The sequence below is a fragment of the Cavia porcellus genome, unplaced genomic scaffold (genome assembly GCF_034190915.1).
Source record: "Cavia porcellus strain 051 isolate PalLab524CR breed Dunkin Hartley unplaced genomic scaffold, mCavPor4.1 scaffold_25, whole genome shotgun sequence".
Classification (NCBI taxonomy): domain Eukaryota; kingdom Metazoa; phylum Chordata; class Mammalia; order Rodentia; family Caviidae; genus Cavia; species Cavia porcellus.
Window position 1 is genome coordinate 17045584 of NW_026947508.1, and position 27000 is coordinate 17072583.

A 27000-nucleotide genomic window follows, 5' to 3' on the forward strand; every position below is an offset into this window, starting at 1 on the left:
GTTGGGGTTCCTAGTGAGTAACCCTAGTTACCCACTAACATGCCTGTACCTTGGCTAAGCCACAACCCCTCAGCGAGCTGATGGTGCGCCCCTCCCGGGCTGCCTGGCCAACAAACTGCCCCAAGGGTCCCCCACTTCCTGCATGTGGCCCAGGTTGAGGGGAGGACAGGACATCTCTTTGGTGTCCTGGAGTCTAGATGTCCCGGGGCTGTGGGTGCTCCTGTTCAGAAGGGTGCTGCCATCTCCAGGGGCACTGCTGTCAGCTGTGACCCCTGTACCCCCAAAGATGGCCACATAAACAGCCTTTGTGGTCTGGGTGACACGGCCCATGGGGAGCAGCACAAAGGGTGGGAAGAGAGGCCCCCAATCCTCTTAGGGTCGGTAGCTGCTGCTTGTTCCCACTGTGGCCCATCTGCTCCTGGGGAGCCGGGCAGAGCCGGCCAAGGTGCTTAAAGCCAGCAAAGCTGCCCGGGAATGAAAGGCAGGGGCCCCGGCTGCCCAGATCCCCACGGCAAACACAGCCTGTCCCGGGACCTGGGAGGGGGCAGGGCTGATCCCCGGGGAGGTCGTGGTTAAAAGTGCCGCCCCAGGAGAGGGACCTAGGGCTAATCCCTGCCTTTCCTTCCCACACCCCGCCAGGGACCAGAGGGCTGAGATCAAAGGTGCTCCCTCCGTGCCAGGCTAGCTCGGTGGGGCCCTTTTTATGCACCCCTATCTCTTCCTAGCAGCACTCCCTTTGACAAATGGGCTCAGCAAAGCCAAGTCACTTGCCTGAGGTCACCCAGCTGCTATGTATGGAGCTGGCGGTGCAGCTCAGGGCTAAATCTAAATTCATCCTTCTATGTAGCTGCCATTTCCTGAGCCGCCCTCGCCAGGAGCTCTACAACTGTTTCTGTTTCTTCCTTGGGAAACTGAGGCCCCTAGGCAGAAGATGATGGCCCCAAGCCACAGACCTGATAGAGTCTCAGCCCTCTATTCTTCTCCTGGCTTCCAGCGCCAGCCCTGTAACTCAGTCCACAGCCCGGCTGCATGTCATCGGTCTGGTTGCTTTACTCTAAGAAGCGTTGCTTTCCGCCTCTGCCAAGTGGGAATCAGAACAGCGCAGTGCACAGGGTTTGCTGAGATGGTCTGTTAGAGACTTCGGCTCCAGGCCTGGCACACAGAAGGTGCCCAATAATGGCAGCCCGCAGAGCAGGATGGATCCCAGATCAGGAAGAGACAGAAACAAAGCGTTTCTTCCCTGAATGGCTGGCTCCAAACACTCATTTTTTCCATGGTTGGGATTTTTCTGGCAGAGGGAGGAAGGAGCCCAACGATGCGGGGGGAGTGCAGGGAAAAAGAGGAGGAGGAGGAGGAGGAGGCAGCAGCTGGGGCCCTGGCTGTGCCCCTTCCAGGGAGGGGACGGTGGATTAGCTGCCCCCACTTCCAACCCAGGGGAGGCCCTCAGCCCAGAGCAGTGGAATCCAGTTATCAGAGCCTGAATGCAGTCTCCTATGTGCACACGCACAGGCACATGTGCACCTATGGACACGCATGCTCAGATACCCATGGGGCCCTAACGCTGACCATTTTACAGATTTGAAAACTGAGTCAGGAAAGGGGTTGTAGCTCACTGAAGGCCTCTCAGCTCCTGGGACGCACTTCGTGCCTTGTTCTGGAGCCACATGGGGAAAAGAGCAGGCCAGGTAGGCAAGGTGACAAGTGTTTTTATACCCTGTCCCTTCTATTCTACTGGATTTGGAAATGGGTCATACTCAGAAAGTGGGAAGAAATTCTGGAGTCTGTTTTTGTCTTCTCCTCCCTCTCCAACCCTTCCTCCTTTCGTCCTTCTGTTCTTCCCTTCTCCATTTCTTTTCTCTCTCAACATCTCTATTAACCCCTTACTCCGGGTCTCTCCTCCATTTCCCCATTTCTCCGTTTCTGGCTGTGTGACTCGAGCCTGAGCTCGTCACCTTGGTCCAGAGACCCTGCTGGGAGCTTCCCCACCGACACTGCCTGCCCTGAAGGCAACAAGGGGGCCTTCAGCGCTCGGTCACAGTTTGGACCCCGTTCCATCAATGCTGGGCAGCCCCCGTTCCTCTGGAGAGCTCTTTTCCTCCACATGCAGAGGACAAAAATGTCCTCCACGGATGTCCCCATCCCCAGATCTGGGCTCTTGAGGAGCGTGAGGGCTTTATCCACCTCGACAAGGGTTCCTCCCAGATCCCAGTGCCCGACCTGTTCGAAGATCTCAAGCCATTCCCTCCCACGGCAGAGCAGGCCTGGGGTCCTGATGCTGATTTACCCATGATGTCACCGCATTCCCAGTAACCTCAGCTTAGGGTCACAGCAATAATCAACACCCTCCAGACCTCCTGCCCCGGTGGTGGGGAAGGACAAGTCACCCCATCTCGGCCTTAAGTTCCCACATTAGTGACCTGGAGATAGTTGCTGGAATTTAAGAAGGGAAATTTCAAATTAAACACCTGGGGCTCAGATGACATTTTACCAATCCATGGATTGGCTAATGTATGTGCAACAGAGCGTCTGCTCTAGCCAGGCCCTTTCTGCTTATGAGGAAACTGAGGCAGAGCAAAGTGGGCACCTGCCAGAGGTCCAACCTCCAGAGATAGCTTGAATGTAACCCGGATCCCTGCAGTTGTTCAGCGTGTGCTATCAAAGACAGCGACTTCAGACGGGAGATCAAAGGGCCGCTTGCCTGTTCACAAGGGGAAAACCTCATTAAGATGTGGCCAGGGGCGGGGACAGCCGGGAAGACAGCCATGCATGTACAGGAAGAGATGCTGGGTCCCAGACAGACTGCGGGCAGCAGTGGAGCCAGTCAGAAGGGGTGCAGTGTCAGGGAAGGCTCCCCAAAGGAGGTCGCACACTGCCAGCCTCAAGGGGAGGATGGGGCAGCAGGAGCACTGGCTCCAAACTTCATTTATTGAGCACTGAGCATGACTCTGAGAGGTTGGGGACCGTGGACGCTGAGAGGTAAGAAATCTGCCTCACTGATGCCACGGGGCCAGGCAGGACCAAGCTGGTTCTGGCATCCCCGCACCTCCAGTCTGGTCACCCATGGGCCACACTATCCATGTAGGGCTGGAGTGAGAGAGTGTCAGAGGTGAGAAGGGGGTGGGGCAGGATCTGTCAGCACAGAAATCTGTGGAAGGCGGCCCACATGGGAAGTGAGGCGGAGGAGCTCGAGCCAGGCCGCGCGAGGGTCCAGGGCAGCTGGACTGAGTCAGGCTCTCCCAGAATGCCACGTTGCGGACTCGTATTGGGCCAGGAATTCATGCACACCCAAGCTCTGATGCAACCACACACTTCGTGGATGTCTGCGTGCAGCAGGCACTGTCCCTGGCACTAGGGGCACAATGGTGACAGTGACAGGTGAACACCTGGCCTCCTGCTGTTAATCCCTCCAGGAGGCCTTCGGGGGGAAAAAAGTACGCAAATAAATGAGATCATTTCTCACTTTGGGCTCCGCACAGTGTTAGACTCACAGAACTGTGGACGAAACTCCACAGGCCAGCGAGCTCCAAACACCTGCATCTGCTGCCTCAAAGCTTTGGAGACCTGAGACAGAGGGGTGGTGTTGACCAAGTTTCCCCCAGCTGCCCCAGGAAGCAATGTCCTGCCCCTGTCAGCCCTTGGCGTACCTTGGCCCTTGTCAGAAGAGCTCCCATCCCTGCTCTGTCTCCACACGGCCTCTTCTCCATGTTCTTGCCTCTTCTTGGAAAGACCCAGCCCATTTTATGGAGGAGGAAACTGAGGTTCAAGAGGAGCAATAACTCACCCAAGGTCATGCAGCCAGGGCTGGGGAGCCCAGTGTGACTGGTACCGGGGCTTCACATAACACAGGCAAGGACCAGACACTCACTGGTCTGAGCCAGGAAGGCCACAGCTGTATGAGGGGTCCAGGCCTTGTCCTGGCAGCAGTCCCCTGGTTCCCTTTGGGGACCTCTCACCCCTACACACTGTCTGTGCAATCTCGGAAAAGCTCAGGGTGCCTCTACTCATCCTATCTCCCAGCCCAAGAGAGATTACTCCCCATAGGCCTGGTCACTCAACACTCATTCTCCTCTGGCCACCATGTCACCAAAGGGGACAAGTGGCTCATGTCCATGAGTCTGTTTGGGACTTTATGGGAGAATATTGAGGAAATAGAGCCCACTTTTTCTTGGGCTTTCTATGCAGGAAATTTTGCCAATATACTTGGAGAGAGAATGCTTGGGAACAAAGCCCTTGCGGGAAAAACAGAGCAGGGGCTGGATAACTGAGGATGCTGCTGGAGGACCTGGATCCAGCCATGCCTGAAGCTTACTCCTGATTTCTTCAGTGATATACACACATCAGCTCCTCTCATTTACTCAAGCCAAGTTGGCGTCCTGACTTAGACTAGTTTCCTTGTCTGGAAAACTTAAAGGAAGGTCACTGCTGTTGTAAAGAAATTCTGAGGGTCTGTTGCTCTTTTGCTGGGGTGGCTTCCTTGCCATACTGTTTGTCTGTGATAGGGGTGGAGCACTCTGTGTTACAATGTTTCTTTTGAGCTCCTGAGCTGGCTCCAGGACTCATTCATTCATTCATTGGCTGAACATTCCTGAGAGTCCGCCTACTAAGCATGGGCTCTTTGCCATGTGCTGGGGACAGAGGCAGGCTTTCCTTCCCCGCAGCTTCTTATCTATCTTGAGAGCTGGGTGACAGAATTAAAATCATGTGTGGCATGATGGTGATGCTTCCATGAAGTAAAAGAAATCTTCACGTACATCATGGATCATGAAGGGAGGGCATGGCAAAAAGGCAGGCGGGTCAGGTGAGCTAAGAAGCTTGGATTTCACCCCGCAGGCTTTGGGCGCCCCCGAGGGCTGAGGGCAGGGGCTGCAGGCCACAGAGATGGGCCTCCTTCCAGCACAGAACAGGAGATGCCGAGCCTGCACAGAGGCCCATGGGAGCCCACGGTGGGGCCCAGACAGGAGGCTGAGGGCAGAGAGCAGGCCTAGGGAGTGGCAGGAGCCGACGACGGTTGGGCAGAGCGGGTAGGGCGGGAAGGGCGCCAAGGCCACACCGGGTTTTGCAAGATTGGTGGGGCGGCCCTGAGGGATAGGACACGGCAGCCTACGTGGGCAGGCCGGGGTTTGGGGACGATCTTAGTTTGGACTCAATGCGTGTGAGGAGCTGCCGGGGGAGGAAATGTGCACCCATCTCTTTTCACACCTTTTGGGGCTGCATTCTGTCCACCCAGGAGCATTCTGCCCACCCTGCGGCCTGCTCACTCTCCCTCTCTCTGTCCAGCCCCATCTGCTGCTCTCCCTGCCCTGCTCCTGGCCTGCCACATGCCACCCTTTCCTCTCTGGCTGCTCTGGATCCCTTTGCCTGGCTAATTCCTGCACCACAGGACGCCTTTCTAATGCCCCCACGGGAGAGGACCACTAGAGTCCCTCCTGAGGCTGCCACTGCAGACCTGCACAGCACTGGAGCAGGGCGTGGCGTCCCATAGGAGCCCAGTTATCCAGGCTCAAAGCCCATGTCCCAGCAGAGCGACCCTGAGGGGGTCACTCAGCCTCTTTGCTCCTCAGCTCCTCATCTTACCCTGGGGGTCACAGTATTTCTTCTGTCTCAGGATTTGCTGCGAGACCTGTTGGTTCACCTAAGGTATCTGGGGCCTCCGAGCAGGCAGAGAAACCTGTCTGTAGTCCCTTTCTCATGGAAGGCCCAGGGCACTCTTCTTTCTGGAATCCCCTACTTCTGCCTGGGTGCTCTGGGTACCAGCACACCCCCCACTCTCCTTCCCTATCCCCAGGCCCCCTGAGGTGGATCCCCTGCCAGGCCGTCCTGGGAGGCCCCCTTCGGAGCTGGTTGGGGCCATGCAGGCAGCATCTGCTCGGCAGGCCAGGAGACAAACCCGCCCTCCCTCCAGCCCATCCCCCTGGAGGACTTTCCTCCAAGGCCTGACAGCTCGTCCTCAGTGACACTTTCCCTCCCACACAAACACATCCCCTGCTTGGCCCAGGGCCATCCCTGGGTACTGTGTGTAGGAATCCACAGACACTGAGCTCCAAACACCATCTATCATCTCTGCCCAGCGCCAGAGCCCAGAGCCGGGGCCCTCCCAGCCCCAGATGACGCTGCACCCCTGCCAGCCTCCTCCCTCTGGGAGGCCCTCACCCAGTTCACCCTCCTTAGAGAATGACCATGGAGCCCTAAGAGCCCTCGAGAGAGTTTGCAAAGCCAGTTTTTTTTTTTTCATGATAAGCCATACATAAAACAATCTGCAAAGATGTGAAATAATGCTGCCCTGCCCACTCAGAATTTCTATTTTGGAGAATAATTACTTTTTCATAAAAATACAAGATTTATTTTAACAAGCAGTGGATTTATTATTGTTTTGAATTGAATTTTTTGGTCTTAATCTCTAATGCAAGTAAACAAGGTATTCTATATTATATCGATAATCCATATACCTAAGCAAAACTGCTTCAGAGTCCTTCTTCCAAATAATTTGATGGCTGGGGCTGGTGCTGGGGGTGTAGCTCAGTGGTAGAGTGTTGGCTTAGTGTGCTGGGAACCTTGAGTTTCAGCCCTGGGGTCAGGACGAAGAGAGGAAGAAGAAGAAGGAGAAGGAGAAGGAGAAAGACAAGGAGGAAGAGGAGGAGGAGGAGGAGGAAGAGGAAAAGGAGAGGCTGATGATCTGAAGATGGTAAAGAGATCCTGGCACCAAAGTTTGAGAGCTGTTGTTCTAGAATTAACGGTGGGATGTATAAGCTGTGAGGACAGAGGCCGTGCACTCGTTGATAAAATGCCACCTGCCTGCGTCCTTCACACAATCCTCCCTGCCATTGGGTGGAATCTGTGTCCCCAGGCCTCCCTGGTTTCCAGGAGGTACCTTTCCCTCCGTCTCCTCATCTCTGCCCACACTGTCCCTGTGCTCCAAACACCCTTCATCTGCCTGTCAACTCCTCCAGGTGCGGGGCAGCGAACACTTCCTGCAGGAAGCCTGTCCTGATGCCCTCTCCTATCTGGGCTGGAGGTCCCTCGGGTGCTCCCACTACTCTGCCACATCACAGCTGAGCATGGTCTGCTCCGTGCAAGTGCTCCAGCCGACGCAGCCTGAGGGTCCCCAGAATCCCAACCAATGCCCTACCTGGGTGTCATCTCACTTGGCTTTCTTCGCTTGGAGGAGCAGCTGGTCATCTCTGTGCCTGATTCCACAGCTGTTAAGCTGAAGAGCTGGTTGTACCTTTCCAAGATCCATCTCTGTCTAATTGACCAATGAGCTTAAAGAAGACATGTCCAAAAGCCTCCAAAGAGATACAGATTAAAACAACAATGAAATAAAAAGTGGTAATAATCAGTGTTGGCATGCACAAGCTGAGATGGATACTTTGGATACTTCTTTTTTTTTTTTTTTTTGCTTTTTTAGCACTGGGGAGGGAACACAGGGCCTTTCGCGTGCTGAGTTAGTGTTCTATCCCTGAGCCACATCCCCATGCCTCTCTTGATACTTTGGTTTGTTTTTGGTAGCAGGAATTGAACTCAGGACCTTGCCTTTCCCAGCAGGTGCTGTGCCACTGAGCTATATCCCGCGCCCTCTCTTGATACTTTTGATGGCAGTGCTAATCAGTACTGTCAAGTCCTGAGGTCCTGGAGCTAAATCTTTTAATATGCTTGCATATCTTTTGGCTGAAGAGCTCTGCCTCTAAGATCGTAGTCTAGGGAAATAATGCAAACATTGACTCCGGGAATATTGCGTTTGGAGGGGGAATGGAAGGACACTGGTCTCCTAATTGCCAAACATATATACAACAGCATACTCTGCAGGACTCAAACTGGTGGTGAGAGTGCATTTATAGATGTGGGGCGCTGGTGATATATTGTTGAGTGGAAAAAGCAGGCTATAAACAGTCCAGGCAGCACATTCCTGTTAATGTTGTTTAAAAAAAAAACAACTTATGAAAGAAAACAGACAAGATAGTCACTAAAATGTTAAGATGCTTATCACTGGATGTTAGGATTATGGGTGATCCTTTTAAACAACCTTTTGGAGCACTAAATGTGTCTTATTCTTGAAATAAGAGAGAAAACAGGATCAAATCCCTTCCTGATCAAAGTCTAGAATATGGACCTCTCCTTGGTTATATTATCATTAGCATCATTTCATCCCGTTTAGCTTCTGAGCCATGGAAAAGAAGGGTGACAGCCACAGAAGAACGTAGGTTTGGGGGGCAATGCCTTGAGCTTTGGTGGAGACATGGGCCGTGGTGGTAGCCGGGATGTGTCATCCATGGGGAGGCCTCTCTGTGACTGCAGAGGCAGGAAACCAGGTGTCAGCAGAGACAAAGCAGTCCTCAGTGCATGAAATGGGACTTGGAGCGGGACCACGGGGCCGGAAGGTGGCTGCTCAGCCAGCCGGCCTGTCCTGGCTTGGGGAATTCCAATGACCCTGGTGTCCAAGAAGCTTCAGAGAATCACTATCCAATCACTCTTTTTGCAGTGTGAGAAAATAAGGTCTAAGAAGTCAATCAAAGGCCTGGGGGTTTAGCTCAGTGGTACAGGCGCTGATCTGGCAAGTGTGAGGTCATGAGTTCAATCCCCGGTACCTAAAAAAGACAAAGAAATCAATTTAAAAAGCCTTTTGACCTACCTGAGTGACAGGGCCTTGTACTAGGCCCTATACTTTGGGAGCAGAGTTTCTCAAGCTATCTATAAAGAACTATTTATTTTATAAATTTCCAATCTGTCACAGATTGATACCTTCATAAAAGACAATTAAAATACTTTCATAATGTGCTGCTCGGTTTTCTGTCACTGTGGCAAAATACATGAGATCAAAAATTTATAAGGAGGAAGCTGGGCATGGTGGTGCATGACTACAATTCCAGCACTCAAGGGGTTGAGGCAGGAGGATTGCTGTGAGTTCAAGACCAGCCTGGGCTACAGAGTTTAAGGCCAGCCTGAACTGCATAACGAGACCCTGTCTCAGACAAACAAAAACACACACCTATAAGGAGGGTTGGTTTATTTTGGCTCATGGTTTTAGAGGTTCCAGTTCATGGTTGATGGACCCTATTGCTTTTGGGCCTATGGAAAAGCCAGAGGACATGACAGAAGAGACAGCTCACCTCATGATGACCAGAAAGTCACAAAGAGAAAGAAAGGGTCTGGGGTCCCAATATCTGCTCAAAGAGAGCACCCCCAGTGTCACTAGGCCTTACCTCTGAAAGGTTCCACCATTTCCCAATAACACCACACACTGGGGACCCAGACCTCAATATGCGGGTTGTTGGGGACATCTATCCAAATTACAGCATGTAATGTGTATAAAATGACCAAAGCCATAGCCATAGAGAATAAAACCAGGCAAAGAGGAGCCAGAAGAAGTTATAGATTTTCAAAGGATACAGATTGTCAGTTCTGTAAGATGCCAAAGTACAGGAGGCCTGTCCCACAAAGCTAAAAATACAATTAATCCTATTGAACAGTACACTTACAGATGGCTAAGATGGTACCATTTATGATACATATATTTTTTGCCATAATGAAAAAAGTTTTATAACTTGCAGCGATCCAGATGCCAATATACAACATGTTATTTAGAAACGACAGTCAACATTTCATAAAGCAATGATACCCGAACTACAGGAAATGGGAGAAGCGTACTACATCTGTCTTAGAACATTTCATAAAATAATTATTGAGAAAATGAACTGCTAGCAGAATGAACCGGAGCTCGGAGGTAGCACAGCGGTGATGCTCTATGGCTCTTCAAGCTTCCAAACACTCAGTCTTGGGGTCTGGGCGACTTGTGCACCAGCCGGAGGCCACACGCAGTGTGCACAGACACACGTATCCAGACACGAGCAGTTTATTAAGGAACACTTGGGTGTCTGTTCCGTGGCACCACACAATCCTGTCACCCTCAGCATCCTCTCCCTCACCACCAACCCTGCTCAGGCCCGGGAGGAAGAAGGCATGCGCCTCTCATCCCTTGCTCCGTATCCTCAACGCAAAGGCTGGCTGCCTCCAAATGGCACACACTTGTGGGCTGTGGCTGCTGACGCTGCAGATGGACACAGCTCTGGGGCACAGGAGGGTTCTGAGCAGAACAAAAAGGAAGAACAAAACCCCTCCGCTCTTAGGTAAGAGAACGGAATAATTAACTGCTTCCTCTCAGCACAGATGCTGTCAGATCCCAGTGGTCCTGAGCCTCCACTTCCTGCCTGCTCCCCCTGATCCAGTGCCTGGTTTCTAAGGTTCTGAAAAAAATTAGGAAGGGTCTGCGTGACCTGCACAGGAAAACACAGGGACATCTTGTAATATCAAATAATCCGCGTTACTCTTCAATTTGTACGCGTGTGGCTCCAGATGTAACACGCAGGACATGGATCGTGTGCAAGACTGTTGGGTCCAGAATTTGATATGAACAACTTAAATCATTGGTGATATTTTCCGCAATACTTGTAATTTATCATGTGTAACCCCATTACAACGCTTAAGCTTGCTACGTAAAATGCATGGCTCATTGCCTACTCTAAATATTGCTTTAAGAATTTTATTGACAATTTGTTGCCACATCCTCCACAGGGCAAGTATTTCCGAGTTGAAATTAATTAAAAACTATCTGAGAAGTACGACTGAGAAAGGTTGTCGAATTTCACATTGCTGGCAACAGAAACGGAACTGTGTGAAAATCTTGTGTTGTGATGATCACAACACAATTCTGATTTTGTTGAAATAAGGGCAAGAAAAACATTAATAGAATAAACACGGTGTAAATTATGGGGGCTGGGGGAGGTAGCTCAGTGGTGAATATTTGACTAGTATGTACAAGTCTGTGGGTTCAACCTCCAGCTCGTAAAACACACACAAAATTTTTTCAAAATTATGAATCATGTATGTTTTTATTTTATTACTCATTAAAATATCATCAGCCCATCAACAACGTACCCAGACATGTACGATAACAGTTACAGTCCGTCATCTTTGATACTTTGCTGACTTTCAGCCAGATAAAAACCATGGCTTCATGCATATTTTACATTTTGTTACAGTGAAGGTATAGTTGCCATATTTTATTTAACTATTTATTAGTTTGAGTTATAACTGTTAAATATTCAAGTGTGGGCTATATAGAACTCCATTTGTTTCTTGCCCTGGATCCCACAAATACGTGAGTAGATTTGACAGAGGAATCTGTCCAGAGCCCCTCATAATCTAAATGCCCGTCTCTCATTCACACGTGCATTTTGTGAGCACCTACTTGTTACCAGGGAATGAGGTCAAAGTGTGTGGCTTACCTCTCCTGTAGTTGGGAGTGAATCGGCTCATGATACAGCCCAGGCAGGTCCATGTTCAGCCATTAGCACCCGCTTGTGCTTCTGATGGGCCAAGCCTGAGAGCTGCACTCCACCACATCTGTATTGAGTGGCCACAGGCAAGTGTCTTTCCTCTTTGAGCCTTGGTTTTCTCATCTGTAAAATGGGGCTAATAACAATACCTATATCATGTTCGGACAATGAAAACGTGTGTGTTTTCATTACTTGTTACTGTGTAACAAATTAACCCTAAAATTTAGTGGTTTAACATAACAGAAATTTATTATTTCATGGTTTCTGTAGGTCCAGGACTCTGGAGTGGCTCCTCTGGGTGGCTCGGTTTTGGGGATCTCTCCCAAGGTTATAGATAGAATGTCACTTGGGGCTGTAGTTGATGGAAGGCTTGTCTGGAGCTAGGGGGTCCACAGTCTGGGGGTTCACTCACAGGGCTGCTTGTAGGAGCCTCTGTTCTTTGCTGGCTGCTTAGAGGAGACCTTTGCTCCCCACCACCTGGGCCTTCCAACAGGTGCATTAGGGTGCAGCAGACATGACACCAACCTCCTCCAAGAGGAGCTCTGGACAGCGAGAGGAGGAGGCCATGGTGCCTGCTGATAACTTAGACTCCAGTCCCCCCGGGTCTGCTTTGTTCTATCAGAGGCAAGTCACCGAGTCCAGACCCCCTTCCTGGGAAGGGAATTAGGCTCCACTGCTTGAAAGAGGCAGATCTAAGAATTCAGAAACTTAGCATAAAGCCACGGCTGCATGAACATAGTGTGGTTTATGGGAGGTGCAGAATTATTTCCAGGGTTGACAGTACTCAGCACCCCCTTGTTACGTTTAACGGTTGTAGGAACCCTGTGGTATCATTACAGGGAGTCCCTGACTTATGATGATCTGATTTATGATTTTTCCACTTTGTGATGATACAAAAGCGATACACATGTGGTAGAAAGTGTACTCGGATTTCCATTCGGGGCTTTTCCTGGCTCCCAGGTGGGCACATGATCGAGGGGGTGCAGTGTGCCGTGTGGTTAAGCTGGAGCGTTCAGTAGGGCAGGTAAGTCCGTGTATTTTGGACTTCATTCTCCGTATGCCTTCTCCCTCTCTCTACCTTCTCCCTCTCTCTCTCTCTCCTTTCTTCTTTGGGAATTGAACCCAGGGACTTACACCAAGCTACAGCCCCAGCCAACTTTTTTTTTTTTTGAGGCAGGATCTCAAGAAGTCACTAAGTTAACCTGGCTGGGCTAGAACATCTTGCCTCAGCCTCCCAGAGTGCTGGGATCATAGGCAGCTGCCTACATGCTGGGTTTGAATCGCCATAATTTTTTATGATAGGTGCATTAAGACGCAATCCCATCATAAGTAGAGGAACACTTGGTTCAGACCAAAGTGACACTTGCCCAGAATCACTCATTGGCTGGTGGCAAAGTTGGAACAGGAAGCCAGCCCATTGCCAGTCCAGGACTGCAGTGCCCCAGGCTGCTTCTGTGGCGCTTCCACAGGAAAATCCCAGGTGTGGGATCTGAAGTGCCCGGGGACAGATTCTGAGATGCTGCAGAAATCTTGCAGCCCCGGGCAGAGCAGTCTCTTGAGGATGTTGTGGGGTGGGACGAGACAGGGCGGGGACTGCTAGGAGAGGCCACCATTCAGGCGTGAAATGCTGGGGCAGGAGGGCCAGGAAGAAGTGACAGAGCCTGAGGACAGCCGGGTGAGTCACCACAGCTGCGGCTCCCAGCAGAGTGACAGGTAGGCTGCGTGAGCTCACGGGTGAGGTGGCACAGGCCGGGTGTAGACAGGAGGGGCGCTGGAGATTGAGCCCATCAAAGAGGAATGCGAGCCAGAGCCAGGGGCGTGGAGTCAAACCCACCTGCACCTCCTCCAAGCTGTGTGCCCGCGGGCAACCCTCAGCCTCTGAGTCCCCATTTCTAGGGACAGCCGTGCCCCTCCTCGTGCACCCACACCCCGTAGAAATGCCTCTGTGGGGACATGTGTCACACTGCAGTGCCTATTTGTCTTCTCAAGGCAGGAGATCCTAACCAGCAGGAGCTACACTGCTCAGTAGAGCGGCCGCTGGCCATGTGTGGCTACTTCCATTTCAGTTTCAATTAATTAAAATGAAATAAAATATCAAATGTCCTTGCTAGGGGCTGAGGGTTTAGCTTAGTGGCGTAAGTGCCTGCCCTGGCAAGCGCGAGGTCGTGAGTTTGATCCCCGGTACCCAATCTAGTTCAGATGCTCCATGACCACATATGACTTAGAGGCCATCCTACTGGTCACCGTGGCAAAAAGTTCTGCTGGACAGCTGACCTCACCCCACACCATCCAACAGAAATAGGAGGCGGCGAGGCTGGGGGTGGCTCAGTGGTGAGCGCTCACGGAGCATGCTCATTCTCAGGGCCACGGGTTCGATGCCCAGCACCACAGAAAGCAAGGAAGAGGAAAAGGATGGGTGGACGTGGGAGAGGCAGGCTACCTCTTGTGGAATTTTAAATTTGCTAGTAGCCTCCTGTGAAATTTTAAGATTTGTATGTTAAGGAAGAAAAAACAGGTAAAATTAATTTTAGCAATGCATTTTATTAACCCATTATAACCCTAATATTATTTGAACCTTGCCCCAGTTTTTTTTCTTTTTAAGTCTCACAGGATAGTTTACATTCTCATTTTTCTTTTCTGTCCTATTTCACACGCAGGGAACATCTCATTTCAGACCAGTGCATTTCCAGCACTCAGAGCTACTTGCAGCCTGTGGTCACATACTGGACAGTCCAGTCAGAGAGGCAGGCCAGGAGCTGCAGGATGGCGTGTGAGGTCTGCCTCTGTCATCTGCTGTAGGCTGTGTGACCTGGGGTGAGTTACTCTGTCTCTCTGAGCCTCCATGGTCTCACCTATGAAATGACTGTGATACTCTATAGGCGTGTTAATCGAGTTGTGATAGTATTATACTCTCTATGTGGTACTGTATCATCATCATCATCACTATTGATTATTATACCTGCTAGCGATGGTTACCAAGATTAATAAAGAGAATGAGCCTAGAGCCCATAGTGAAATGAATCCTTCTGGGGACCCTGAACAAATGTTACTTGGGGTGGCAGTCACTCTTACAGGACCCCCCAACTGCGAATTTTTACAGGGCAAGAACCAGGGTCGGTCCCTGGCCTTGCACCTGACCCAGCGTGCCCCCTCTGGCTGGCTTCTTTCTGTGGTCAGACAGGTGTGAAGTCGCTTAGTGATGGTGCCTGCCCTCCCCCCACCCCAGGCCCTAGCTAGAGCTCGTGACTGAGGCCTAGAACACATTTTCAGCCCATAAGGTAGTTTATCAGTTCAAAAAACAATTCCCCTGTTGAGTATGAGGAGGGAAGGAGAGACAGTGCTGGGCCTAGAGCTGAGAGACGGAAAGTTTGTTAATAATTCTATCTGTTCACTCAGGTGGGCTATTTTTTTCTCTGGGCCTCAGTTTCCCACCTGTAAAATGGGTGGGTCAAACTGATACCTGTCAGGGGCCTTCAGTAGCGTTTTGCTGCTGGTGACCAAGGGTCACCTGAGACCAACCAGGATAAGCACAGAAGAGGAGCAGAGAAGCCGCTTCCCTCCCATCATATACATTCATCCCCAAAATGGGCCTGTGGGTACCATAAACTGCATCGAATGCAGGATGATCCGTGGCACCTGCTGTGGAGACCCTTAAAGCATTCGGGGGGACACTGGTCCCCCCGATCCACGGGTTCTGCCTCTGTGGATCCAACCAAACTGGGGTCAAAAACAGTCTAAAAATTTCCTCTGTCTGAATATGGACAGATTTTTTTTCTTGTCCTTGTCCCCTAAACAGTATAGTAGAACACTCCTGGCACAGTATTTACACTGTGTTAGGTATGCAAAGTGCTCTAGAGATGACTGGGAGCGGAGGGAAGGATGTGCATACGTTATAAGCCAGTACTATGGCTTTTCATACAAGAGACTTAAGCATCTGCAGATTTTGGTGCCTTTGGGGTCCTGGAACCACGCTCCTGTGCATTCCAAGAGACAGTTCACCCTAATACCACGGTCACAGTATCACGTGAATACTGCGCCATCCATTCCCAAGGCTGGAGGAAGAGAGGCAGCATTGGCTTCAGCGAGCGTGGCCTGGCCTTTACGGGTCTTTGTCTCACTCAGGCCTTGCTTCACCTTAGGAGGGGTGACCACTGCCTTCTCCATCTCCCGGGTGAGGAGACTGAGGCTTAGAGGGAGGATCAGTCCACCCAGAGTCACACAGCCAGCCAGTGGCAGAGCAGGGATTTGAGCCTAGTTCCAATTCCCAAACCATCACCTTCCTCTTCCGCTTGGCTGTCTTCTGACAGAAGCTCGAAGCTCTGCACCCCATGCTGGGTTCCCTCTGGGGTGATTATTCTAAACTCCTCTCTGCCGAACCCAGATTCTCCCTAGAGTCTGAACTAGGCTGTCAGGCGAGCGTCCCCCAGGTGCCTCCCCCAGTCGGAGCCGTGGCTTTGGTGGGTGTTTTTTGGACAGGACTTCATGGCAGTCGAAGCAACCAGGAGCTCAGGAATCTCTATCCACAGCCTCATTTTCATAATCCTCACAATGCTATGCAGACCTAGCTTCCCTTTGTGATATTAATTAAGTAGAAGAAAATGTCCAGGGCAAAGGGAACTGGCTCCACTGTTTCCTCATGTCCCTTCCATTGTTTGCTCCTCCCAGAAAAATCACACCGATAGTGCAGAATTGGAATTCAGACCAAAGCTTGGGACCTCTTCCCATGTTCCCCAGTTCTTTGTTCTCAGGGGTTGTTTGGGCCCCTCAAGACACCAAGGAAGGCCTGCCCTTGCTCAGAGACCGGGGACCGGTGGGTGCTAAGTGTTCCAATGTGTAATTAAAACATGCTATTTGCATTTAGAAATTAATCCTAGAGGAAAATAATAGACTATTAGTTAATAGGTCGAACTGACAAGCTGGCTACTTTCCAATTCCATCTCGGAGAGTTACAGGCCTTGAAAATGAGAACCACCCACCTTGTCTCCTTGGGCTCTTCTTGGGCTCCTTGTCCCCAGCTCACCTTCCAGTTCCCCATTGTAGCCTGTAGAACCTCTCCCCGCTGTGGCCCCTCACTGGCCTTGTGGGCTTGGGTAAGTCCTGTCCTTCTCTGAGACTCAGCTTCTTCACAAAATGAGAGGAGTATAGAAATGCATGTCAGGCTCTTCGGATGCTGACAAGTCCAAGGTTCTGTCACCTTAGGCTCTGCCTACTTCCCAGGGAGCAGAAGGGACATCTGTACAGGCTGGGATGTTTGAACCTGATGCTTCCAAAGTCTTTCTCCTCCCTTTGTCTCTGCTTATTATCTGGCTTCCAGACGATTTGAGTGTCGTCCTGACCCTCTCTTAGCTGCCATGAGACCGTGGGCTGACTTCTCCCCTCCCAAGAAACCCAGGGTCAGCAGGAGTTGGACTGGCCAGGGACCCTGCACGGCACAAAAGCTTGGCCCACCCTTGGGCTGACAGCCCGGCTGATCTCCGCTCCTCTGGAGAGGTCAGTCAAGTGCCAGGCATAGCCCAAAGAGACAGAAGGACCAGAGGCCTCAAGCATCAATTTAGGAGAATCTGGGGAGGAATCGTGGGGTTGCTTTTGTAGACAGCTCAGTGCAGGCCTGGAAGCTATTGTTATCATCTTTATGCCTTTATGCCTTCTGAATAATCACCAGTCCTGCTCAGGTCTCCTGAGTTTTGTTCTGGATTCCCGAGTCCTGGTCCCAGAAGAGAGATTCCTGGGTTTTGATAGTCGGATGTGTCCTGAGTTGATTTGTTTGCAATCCAGAGGATCCAGGAGATGTCACCACCTCCTGGAAGCCTCCACGTATCTCCTCCTCCCCACCCATCCCCCCATCTGCCCACTCGACCCTTACCCATTTGGCAAATGCTTCCTGGACGTCTCCTCTGTGCTTGGTCCTGTTTACACGTGAGCCGGTTATAATCTTTGCCCTTCCTGCTTCGTTCTGACGCCAGAAGGCTCGGCTGTGCCAAGTTCTATGATTTCTTTTGTGCCACAGCCCTTGAAGAAGGGGTGAAGGGGACCTGTGCTGTGCTCCAACCCCAGTATCGATCACAGTGTGGGGCTTTCCAGCTGTGGCTGGATGTGGGGCAGCTTTCCCAGCCTCCTGGCCTGCACCCCCAGCTCAACAGCCTAGCGCCCCACCCTGTTGCACCTCTGTTGCCAGGCACCCATTCAAATAGCTCTTGCACGTTTCCAAAGAGAGGCAGATTGGGAAAAAGGGCTGCCAGGTGAACAGCCGTAAAACTCACTTCCTGGGCACGAAGATCAAAGCATCCTATATCAGGCTCAGCCCGCCGCCACTGTAACAACCTCTTACCTGGATGTGGCTCGCCACAGTTTACAGAGGTGGTTCTCACCTCCGGGTTCCTTTTATCATCTACCCCACCCCCTCTGTCACAACGAGACTGAGGCTTGAGAAGTTATACACCACAAAAGTCATGCGGAAAGTGACTGACTGAGTTGGGATTTGAACTCAGGTTTCTCACATTAAACTTGTTCCCTTCTCAACCACCTCATAGTAGCTATAAGCTGCAAAAGACCTTAACCCAGGGATGGGCACCCACAGCAGCGTTCTTGAGTCTGGTGAGTGACCTTAGCTAAGTTATCTCCTCTCCCAGCTGAACTTCTCTCCACAGTAAAGTGGGGAGGGTTGGCAGGCTCGTGAGCTTGTTGTGAGGATCGAAGCAGACAATGGGTGGAGGCAGGCCACGGAGACAGACTGCCTGCTATGAGCCAGACACCCACCCTCCCCGACCCAGACCCTCAGCTACACGCTGCACAATCCAGGTCCTCCCAGATCCCGAGGGACAGGAGTCCCATGGCTCACAGAAACTGGACAGCATCTCACCATCTGTTTGCAACACCAAACTGGTTGTATCTGCTGGTAGAAGAGAAGCTGCCATTCACTGTAGCAAGCAATGATTCAGTGGCCATGTGCCAGGTCTTTTGCTGGACTCAGGAGGTGACCAGGATGCAGTGTCCCCAGAGCAGCTTCCTGTCCATGTGGCGTGTGGCCAGCTAAGCAAGGAAACTAGGGTTGCATGGTATTCTCCAGTGGCATGCCCTTGGGGTTTGTCATCTCATTCTGCACTCGTGACAAGCCTGCACCATTTGGGCCCATTTTACAGATAAAGAAACTAAGGCTTAATGAGGTGAGGTACCCGCCCAGCTCAAGGTTACACTGGCTTTCCACACATACCTCCTCTAACTCCAAAGCCCAGACTCTCTGTCTGCTCTACAAGGCCACTTTGCCAAGAGATGAGGGAAATCAAGGCATGTGCCATCTGCATTGTGGGGCGGCTGAGAGAAGGGAGTGGGTGTGCATCAGGATTCCTTGAGGGGAGGATGAGCTGAATCTTGGAAGACAGGATGAGAAGCATGTGAGGATGAGGGGAGCTGGGAGGGGAAATGGTAAAGCCTGGGCTCAGAGCACTGAGGACAAGACCTTGGCTGGAGCAAAGGGTACCGGGACGTGAGGATTCAAGCCTAATAAATACACCAACACGGGAAGCCACTTGAGATCCAGCCTTGCACACTGCAGTCTCCCAGCACAAAACAATCAGAAACATTGAGCGCTTACTGTAGGACAAGGCCGGCTCCATTCACTGTGCCTCTGGAGCGTGCATTAATTTCCAGCACCACCAGGTGGCGGTCAAGAAACTGACTGCTCGAGCCCCCAGCCCAGCCCAGCCGCCTCCAGTTCAGAGTCACAAAGACCCAGGGCTGATGTCAGACACAGGGTGGTTATCAGGTGAGCCTGCCCTCCTGGGATGCTCCGCTCCACTCTGTCTCTGTGCTCAGAAGGGCAGCCACAGCGGAGCGGGGTTTGCAGCTTCCTGCAGGTGAAGCTGGGAGGCACAGAGCTGCTGGCTTTATGACCCATCTGTCCCTGTCCCTGGAGTAGTATACAGCCATTAGCAATGATGGCTTTTTCAATCCAACCAAACGCGCTCTCTGGAGTGCAGGTTGGGACGTGGGTGGATGCAACGCTGTCCTCACAACAGGTGATGGTTACGTACCAAATACACATGCCAGAGAAATGCCCGCGGGGAAACAGGTCACAAAATATTAACGACAGCTCTCAGGTCGGGGAGATTAGGGGAAGCTTCGGTTTCCTCCTTAACCCATCTACCTGTTTATTTTTTAGCAAGGAGCTAGTATCGCCTTTATTTTAAGGTACCAAATTTTTTTTCTTAAAAGGGAGAGAATAAATATTAGAAGATTTCTTCACCAACATTTTTTTTTTCCGGTACTGGGGATCGAACTCACGACTGCCTGCTTGCAAGGCAGGTGCTTATGCCGCTGAGCTAAATCCCCAGCCCTGATATTAGAAGATTTCTTACAAGGGGCTGTCGAGATGTTTTTCCTTCAATGTCACCGCTTCCAGGAAGCCTTCCCCTGTGCTGCAGGCAGAGATGGTGACTGCATCCTCTGTGTCCTCAGAGGGATTGGGTGACCTCTTTTTTAGATCATTTCTCACCCAGCTGTGACAGTCAGTCACGTGTGGCTTAAGCAAATTGAGAGATGCTGAAATCAGAAATACTCAGTAGATCACAAAGACAGTATAGAGAATATAAAACGTTCACTACACGTTGAAATGACATTTTGGATTAAATAAATGTGTTAAAATTAACTTCGTATGTGTCCTTTTACTTTTGTAGAGCTAGAGGAGACTGGGGATCAAATACAGCACCTTGAACATTCTTGGTATGAGCTGTACCACTGAGCTACACACCAAGCCTAAATTTTACTTTCTGTAGCGTGGCTATTAGAAAGTTAAAAATTGCATATGAGCTGAGGGTAAGTGGTCAACTCTTCCAGATTATTCCTAGAGAGGAGAAGAGTCCTGTCCGAGGTCACCAATTGATGGAAGAACAAGAGCTTTTTTTTAAGACCCCCCCCCCAGCCTGCCACTACCTATGGATGTGGCATGACGCACAGCTGGCCAGGTGTCCCCATTGGGCATTTGGGCAGAAAGATAAGAAGAAGAAGCAGAAACTCCTGGAAGGTATACAGCAGGCCCCAGCCTCAGGGCCTTTGCATGAGCTGTCTCTTCCACCCAATGTTCCTCTAGCTTTCCACTGTTATGTTCCCTCCTCAGAGAAACTTGCCTGGGTGGACTGGGCCCACCTCTTGGTCAGTCATTGCCCCACCACGCTGTCTTCCTGTCTTCCTAGCACTTACCACTGTTGTCATTCTCCTGTCCCTCTGTAGGTCACAGCTGTGGCCCTGCCTCCCTCATGCTCAGCACCAGGAGATGCTCAACCTTTGTCTGTCAGTCAGCTTTGATTGAAAGAGACATAGATGAGTCAGGTCACTGACTCCAGAGACAAAAGCAAAACAAAGTCGGCCAAGTGTCCTTGGACAAGTACCTTCCTACATCAGGGTTCTGGTTTCTGCAAACCGGTGCTCCTGGGGCCGGGCTGCTGGGCTGGCTTGGCTGACTTGCAGGATAGGCTGGTTGAATTAGCATGAGTGAGTTGATGGGTGTGAAGGCTGCTTTGTAAACTGTTAAAGTGTGATTGCAAATGCGGGGAGCTGTTGTCATTAGACAAATGAAGCTCCAAGCTGCCTCTTCCTCTGTAGTGGGGGACAGGTCAGATGCTCTCTGGGCCTCCTGCACTGGGACTGTCCTGCTTCTGCCACTACCCCCAGGCAGCTCTCAGTCTGTTGTAGAAATAATATGCAAATCAGAGATAATCAGTGACAGACCACAGCAAGCGGCTGTGCAGTGTGGGACTGGTCATCCCTCAGGAAACCCCACAGACAAATGAGTCCATCAGAGAGGGAAGAGGCCAGTGTCTACTAAAGCTCTCGGTGGGTGTTAGCGGGGGTGGGGGAAGGTCCCTATCTTTGGAGTGGAGAAGGCAACCAGGTGTTGTGCCCAGCTAGGACAAAGGAGCAGCTGGAACAGTTGCCGAGAGACCAGGGAGGAAGGGCCTGGCAGGACACCATCCCAAGTGGAGAATAAAACCACATTTGGAGGTGGGGAGCGGAAGAGAAGGGGTGTTTTAGTTTATTATTGTCATCATTTTTATGTTTAGCCAGTAAAGGTCCAGGATAGATGTCTATCTAATTACCTAATTTTCAGTGATTCACTTTCCTCTCACGGCCTCGGTTTCCTAAGCTGTGCACAGGATGTGGGAAGTTGACTGACTGAGTCCCTGAGCTTTCCATGCCCGTGCACAGGGATTGATCTGCACAGGGTTCCAGCAGACAGGGGTTGCATCCCACCTCCAAACTGTTGGGTGATTTGGGGCAAATGACTCCTCTAGTCCTCAGTTTTAACATCTGAAAAGGTCTGTGCCTGCCTCACAGGATTGAAAAGATTAAGAGAAGGATGCATATGTAAAACTCAGCCTGCTGCCTGGTACCAGGGGCTCAGGAAATGCTAGTCTTGACTGTATTTGTCTTGTTTTGTTTCCTCCAAGAAGGAGGTGACCACTAGTGAAAGCTAGGTGGTCCAAGAGTCCCAGGAAATAGACACAAAACAGAAAAGCTGAATGTACCCTGCACATCATGGATGCTCAATGCATATTTCTGGGATTTGGAAGCAGCCGGGTGCCTGGGTGTGCTGCAGCTGGCACCGGGAAATGCCATAGCTTGGGGAGGGAGTCCTACCCCAAGGTGGGCCACGCTCTGTGGCCTCAAACCCGGCGTCCCCTGGCAAGTCTGATATGCAGGTACTGGAAATAAAGGCAGGACAGGCCAGGAGACCTGGGCCCCAGCGAGGAGTTTGGAGGTATAAGAAGAGTCCTGCGCTGCTCTCCACCTGCTCACAGCTGCTGTCTCCTTCCCAGCCCACCTCCTCCTGGTGACCTTCCATGTTCTGCCCATTTAAGACGTGCTCTGGGAGTTTCCAAAGGTGACTCAATCTTCCAAACCTCTGATGGTGCTGTTTTTCTCATCAGGACTGTACCACAGGGTACAGTTGGGCATACCCTGAAAGAAGGGATCCCTGAAACATTTTGATAGTTTGTGGGATAAAGGGGCAGGAGAAGTCTAGGCGCATAGCTTGGACTTGGAGGCCGGTGCCTGCACTGGCTCTGACGCCCATTGCACGAGGTGCAAAGCTCCTGGTTAAGTCTTGTTTGTCTGCAACAGGGCTCCCAAAGGCCAAGGTCCCTGTCTGGGTACCTCCTGCAGGTCCCCTACAGCCCTCCACCACCATCCTGACAAACCCTGTTAATGATGATAGTGATGAAGACTGTCAGAGCAGGGCCAGACCCACAGAGATGGACGGGGTTGTCCCTCAAGAGACAGCCGTGCACAAAACCGGCTGCACAGACAGGTCCATCCCACAGTGGGGTGGGGTAGGCCTGTCTCCAGGGATCCCTCTGGGCGTCCTCCACCCCTCCACGCCCAAGCTGCAGTGGGAACACAGCAACGGAGACAGAGAAATACAATGTACTGATAGAAGGGTCTGTTGGGAGGGGCTCATGGGCTCGCTCACAACAACAAGGCGGGACCAAGGCCTGGGGTCTGTCTGCCAGGGCCGGCAGCCCCTGCCAGTGTGAGCTCCCTGGGCCCGCGGGTGAGCGCCAAGGCCCACTCCCCCAGCCAGAGGCCCCAGCCCAGCCTCAGCGTCTGGGAAAGCCGCCTGTTTTGTTCCCAGCTACACCGCCACCCCCCCTTCATTCATTGCAGTCCGGTCCCTTTCGAAGCCGCAGGGACCCGGGTGGCAGAACTGAGGCGAGGGGGTGGCATTCGGGCCCTGACAGGTAGGGCCAGCCCCTGCCTTGGGCTGCCTCACCCCAGCTCCAGGTCCCCTCTCCCTGCCCCTGTCAGCCGCGCCAGACGCTCTCAGGCTTTGCAGCATTCAATAAAAATTGAGAAACATTTGGGCTGAAATCGCTGCTTTATCTGGAGGAGCCACAGCGCCGGGAGAGACCACTGCTGCGCGGGGGGGACTCAGGGTCCTGGCCACCCGGGCGCGCGGGGTCGCCGAACCCCAACCGCAGTGCTGCTCAAGGGGGACCCTGCGGGCTCCGTGGGACGCGGTCTCCAGGTGGCGCGCGGCCGGCTGGGGCGCAAGGCGTGGGCAGGGGGCGGCGGCTGGGCCCGGCTCCCCCCGCGCCCGCGGCTCAGGTGGGCCGTGCCCAGCGCTGGCGGAGCCCGGGTCCCCGTTCTGCCCGGGCTGGATGGCTCATTCTGCTGGCTGCGCGGTGGCGGTGGCTGTGTGTGCGCCGCGCCTCGCCGCTCCCCCCGGCCCCCCGAGCCTGGGGCGCGCGCTCCCGCCCGGGTCCCGCGGCGCGGTGGCCCGAGGCGCCGGGAAGCGCAGCCATGGCCCTGCGGAGGCTGGGGGCCGCGCTGCTGCTGCTGCCGCTGCTCGCCGCCGTGGAAGGTGAGCGGGCGGGCGGGCGGGCGGGCTGGCGATGGGGGCGGGGAGCGGCCAGGCACGGCTGCCCCGGCGCCCACCTCCGCCCGCGGCCGCAAAGTTTGCCCGGGGGCCGGCGCTGGGCGCAGGTGGCTGCGGGGAGGTGTGTCCGGCCGTGCCGGGTGGCGCGGGCCCCGCGGGCGCTCGGAGAGCGGCGGGCGCTGATTGACTGTGCCAGGAGGAGGCGAAGGGACCATCTTGCCGAGGCTTTGTAGCCAGCCCGGCGAGCGCCGCCCAGGGCTGGGGCTGCCCACGCGCGCTCGCCGCCCGCGGCCGGGGCAGCCCCCTCGCGGGCCTGGCCTCGCTCCGCACCGGGTGGAGGGGCGCGGGCCGGGGGCCCCGAAGCGCAGCCGGGGCTGGAAAGTTTGGCAGGGAGCGGAGGGAGGAGGCCACGCAGCTGCCCGGGGTGGGGGGTCCCAGTCTGCGCGCCCCAAGGATGGGGGCCTGGCGCCCAGGAGCGCAGGCACTGGCGAGAGTGGAAGCGAGCGTGCGGGTGCTGCCCATCGCCCGCGGCGTACAATGGGGTCTCCTCCCCGGGCGGACTGCGCGGGGGATGGGTCCGTGGGCATCTCTCCCTCTCGCGGGGTCTCGGGCATCCCCCACCGGCCACCGCCCCGCGGGCGGCAGAGCTCAGCGTGGTGGCTGGAGCCCCGGGAACTCTCCAGCTGCCACCAGGGCCGGACCAGATGCTCTTGCCATGTGTTGGCCTTGGCCAGGGTCGCTGGGCCCTCTCCCTGTGGCCTCCTGTGTTGGTACCACCCAAGCCCTAGGAGGGCAGGAGCTGCTGCCAGGTCTCCCCAGCTAGCTCGCTCTGGAGGGAAAGTTGTTAGTGGGGGCTGGGTGTGTCCACCAGGAATGGCCGAGCTTGTGGGGCAAGGAATGAATGTGAATAATGGCTCTCGGGTGTACTGCGCTTTACAGTTTTCAAACCGCTTTACAGTTTATGAAGTACTTTGTACTACACAGCTCTGTGGTTTACAGCGGGGTTGCAGTTGACAAGTACTTCAAGCCTTACAAAGTGCTTCCCCTCCCGCAATTGTGCTGAGTCCTTCAAGGTACGACTTCTAGGAAAGCCCGATGGTATGGCTGTTCTTCCCTTTTAAGAAATAGGAAAACTGAGTCTCAGAAAAGTACAGCGTCCCACCCATGGCCATTGGGTGGTAAAAAAATAAAATAAATAAAATAATAGAACCTGGGTCTAAGGTCTTTGAAGCAGGACTCACTTTGCTGGATTTTCTTGTCCTTAAACAGGGTGGCCTCTTCTAGCATTCGACCACCATGGGCTGAGAGGTGAGGCATTATAGACCTCTCTTCTCGGGTCACTTTGGGTGATAGGAGCCTCTTCCCCTCTTAAGGATAAAAAACTGATCAGATCAGGCACTGGGGCTGCAGCCTCTGGATGGTGTGATAGGATCTCTGGGCTATAACTTTACTTTCTCTTCGGTAATGAGGGTGTTATGACCGAAGTTGGGGAGGGGGTTGGCTGGATGGCAGCCACAGTTTCTGGCATCAAGGCAGCTGTCCTCCGGCTCCTGGAGGATTTGGTGGCTGCCTGTGATTTCGCAGAGTGGGGCCGCTCGGGCACCAGGGTGCTATGGGCCCTGGCTGTGGAGGGCAGCCATGGGGCCCGGCTGCTGGCAGAAGCCCCCAGAATATGGCTGAGGTACCACTTATTAACTCTGGCTTTGGGGAAATGACTCATGTGCTGGCCTGCTATACATTGGGATGTTTACAGTATTATGGGAGCTTGGCATAAATATTGCTATTTAGGTTGTAGTCAGCGGTGCTGGAGGGGAGGAAAATTGGCCTGTCTTGCATTGGAAGAGGCCTGGGTATGTTTTTAATTACCGTGGGGTAGATGGAAGGGCCACGTCTGTCCAGCATGGCCGTGGCAGGGGGTGGTTGAAATCTGGTGGGCTGTGGCCTTACTGGACCCTGACTGGCCCTGGACACAGGGCTGGTTGGCAGCCAATGTCACAGAAGGGACTGCTGCTTAGACTGCCACTTGGGGGCAGGGTGGGGAAGGAATCCGTAGCAGGGCGGGATGAGGGCCTTAGCGGGAACCCCAAACCTTGCAGCTGCCTGTCTCCCTGCTCCGTGGACACCCAGGAAGTTAATCTACCAGGGCTACTGCAGATCTGACCTCACGTGGAGAGATGGTGTCTGGTGGAGAGCAGGGAGATTGTTTCAAATTTACCTTTCCCTGTGAGACCTCAGTTTCCCTAGATGTGAAACGGTACAACCATCACTTATTCCCTGTTTCCTCTTCCTGGCATGGTGATGCCGTCATTTAGCCGTTATTTGCTCTTCCTGAGCCGCCGTTTCCTCATCTGACAAATGAGGATGATCATAAATGCCTGTCCTGCCTGTTGGATCAGATCAGATCATAGGCAACTAGGGAACTCCCCTCCCATGGAGTAGATACACGACATTTAGGGGGTAGAGGATGTAATGGGCAGTGTGACCCGCAGCACATCCAGGGGACACCTGGGTCCTCCTGGAAGCAGCTCAACCTGGGAACAGGACTGAGGCTCCAGCACTCAGAGCCATATGGCCTCTACTCCTCTCTCACCTTCTATCTTATCAGCTTTTTATCTGTAACAGGGCAGGCCTGAGTGTTAAGGCACTAGGAAATCCCCAGCTCCATCCTGTGGGATGTGAGAGAGGATTGTGCATGCACGCGTGTGTGTGGTGTGTGTGTGTGTGTGTGTGTGTGTGTGTGTTGGAGAGGGGCTCCTGGACTAGGGTGGTAAGCTTAGTATCTCTCCAAAACCGTGAGACCCCTCCAAGAATAATAAAGTCTGGAACATCTGGAGTTGGGGCTTTGAGAGGCATAGAAGAGCCCAGGGGACACATCCAACAGGAGAGACGGTGGCAGACCCGCCACTAGATGGAATCCAAAGGTTGATGAGGTTGGAGAACTCCCCAAAGTTCTCTGGGGAGAACTGGTCTCCTCTCACATTTCTTCGCTTGCTCTCTAAATATTGATGGAGCTTCCTGTCTGGCTGGTGTGATGCTGGGCCCTGGGGCGGGCAGCGAGGCTGGGGACGAGCTGACAGGGAAAACAGTTGGCAGCAGCGGATGTGAGAAGCATGTCCCAGAGTGCTGCCAGGAGGAAGCTGTGAGCCATGGGGCAGCAGTTCAGGAGGGAAGAGGGTTATTTCATCTTTTATGACTACACTTTGCCTTTTTTATCGCTACCCTTTCTTCCTGCAGTGAAACTTTCCTGACCACCTGACATGCTAATGAACTGTGCTCTTATGAGTGATGGAGGTTGACTTG

At 52.8% G+C, this 27000-nt stretch overlaps 1 protein-coding gene and 2 long non-coding RNA genes across 5 annotated transcripts in view; 2 read left to right on the forward strand and 1 right to left on the reverse strand.

The window, feature by feature from the left end:
• The first annotated feature begins 2779 nt into the window (after positions 1-2779).
• On the forward strand, positions 2780-7352 carry LOC134472951 (uncharacterized). The gene is made up of 2 exons (XR_010042995.1): positions 2780-2976; positions 6948-7352. It is a non-coding gene; the product is annotated as an uncharacterized LOC134472951 (long non-coding RNA).
• Positions 7353-7500: 148 nt separating this feature from the next.
• Positions 7501-17445, reverse strand: LOC134472950 (uncharacterized). The gene is made up of 4 exons (XR_010042994.1): positions 17194-17445; positions 16307-16451; positions 11280-11466; positions 7501-8582 (listed from the first exon to the last, which is right to left on the reverse strand). It is a non-coding gene; the product is annotated as an uncharacterized LOC134472950 (long non-coding RNA).
• Positions 17446-23488: 6043 nt separating this feature from the next.
• Positions 23489-27000, forward strand: part of Ephb2 (EPH receptor B2) — a 172206-nt gene continuing 168694 nt past the window's right edge. For 2 of the 3 annotated variants that reach the window (XM_063235724.1, XM_063235726.1), the window contains exon 1: positions 23489-23685. In XM_063235724.1, the coding sequence (XP_063091794.1) occupies positions 23625-23685 (61 nt within the window). In that variant the 5' untranslated portion in view covers positions 23489-23624. The remainder of the gene's footprint in view (positions 23686-27000) is intronic. The other variant, XM_063235725.1, reaches the window with a different exon arrangement.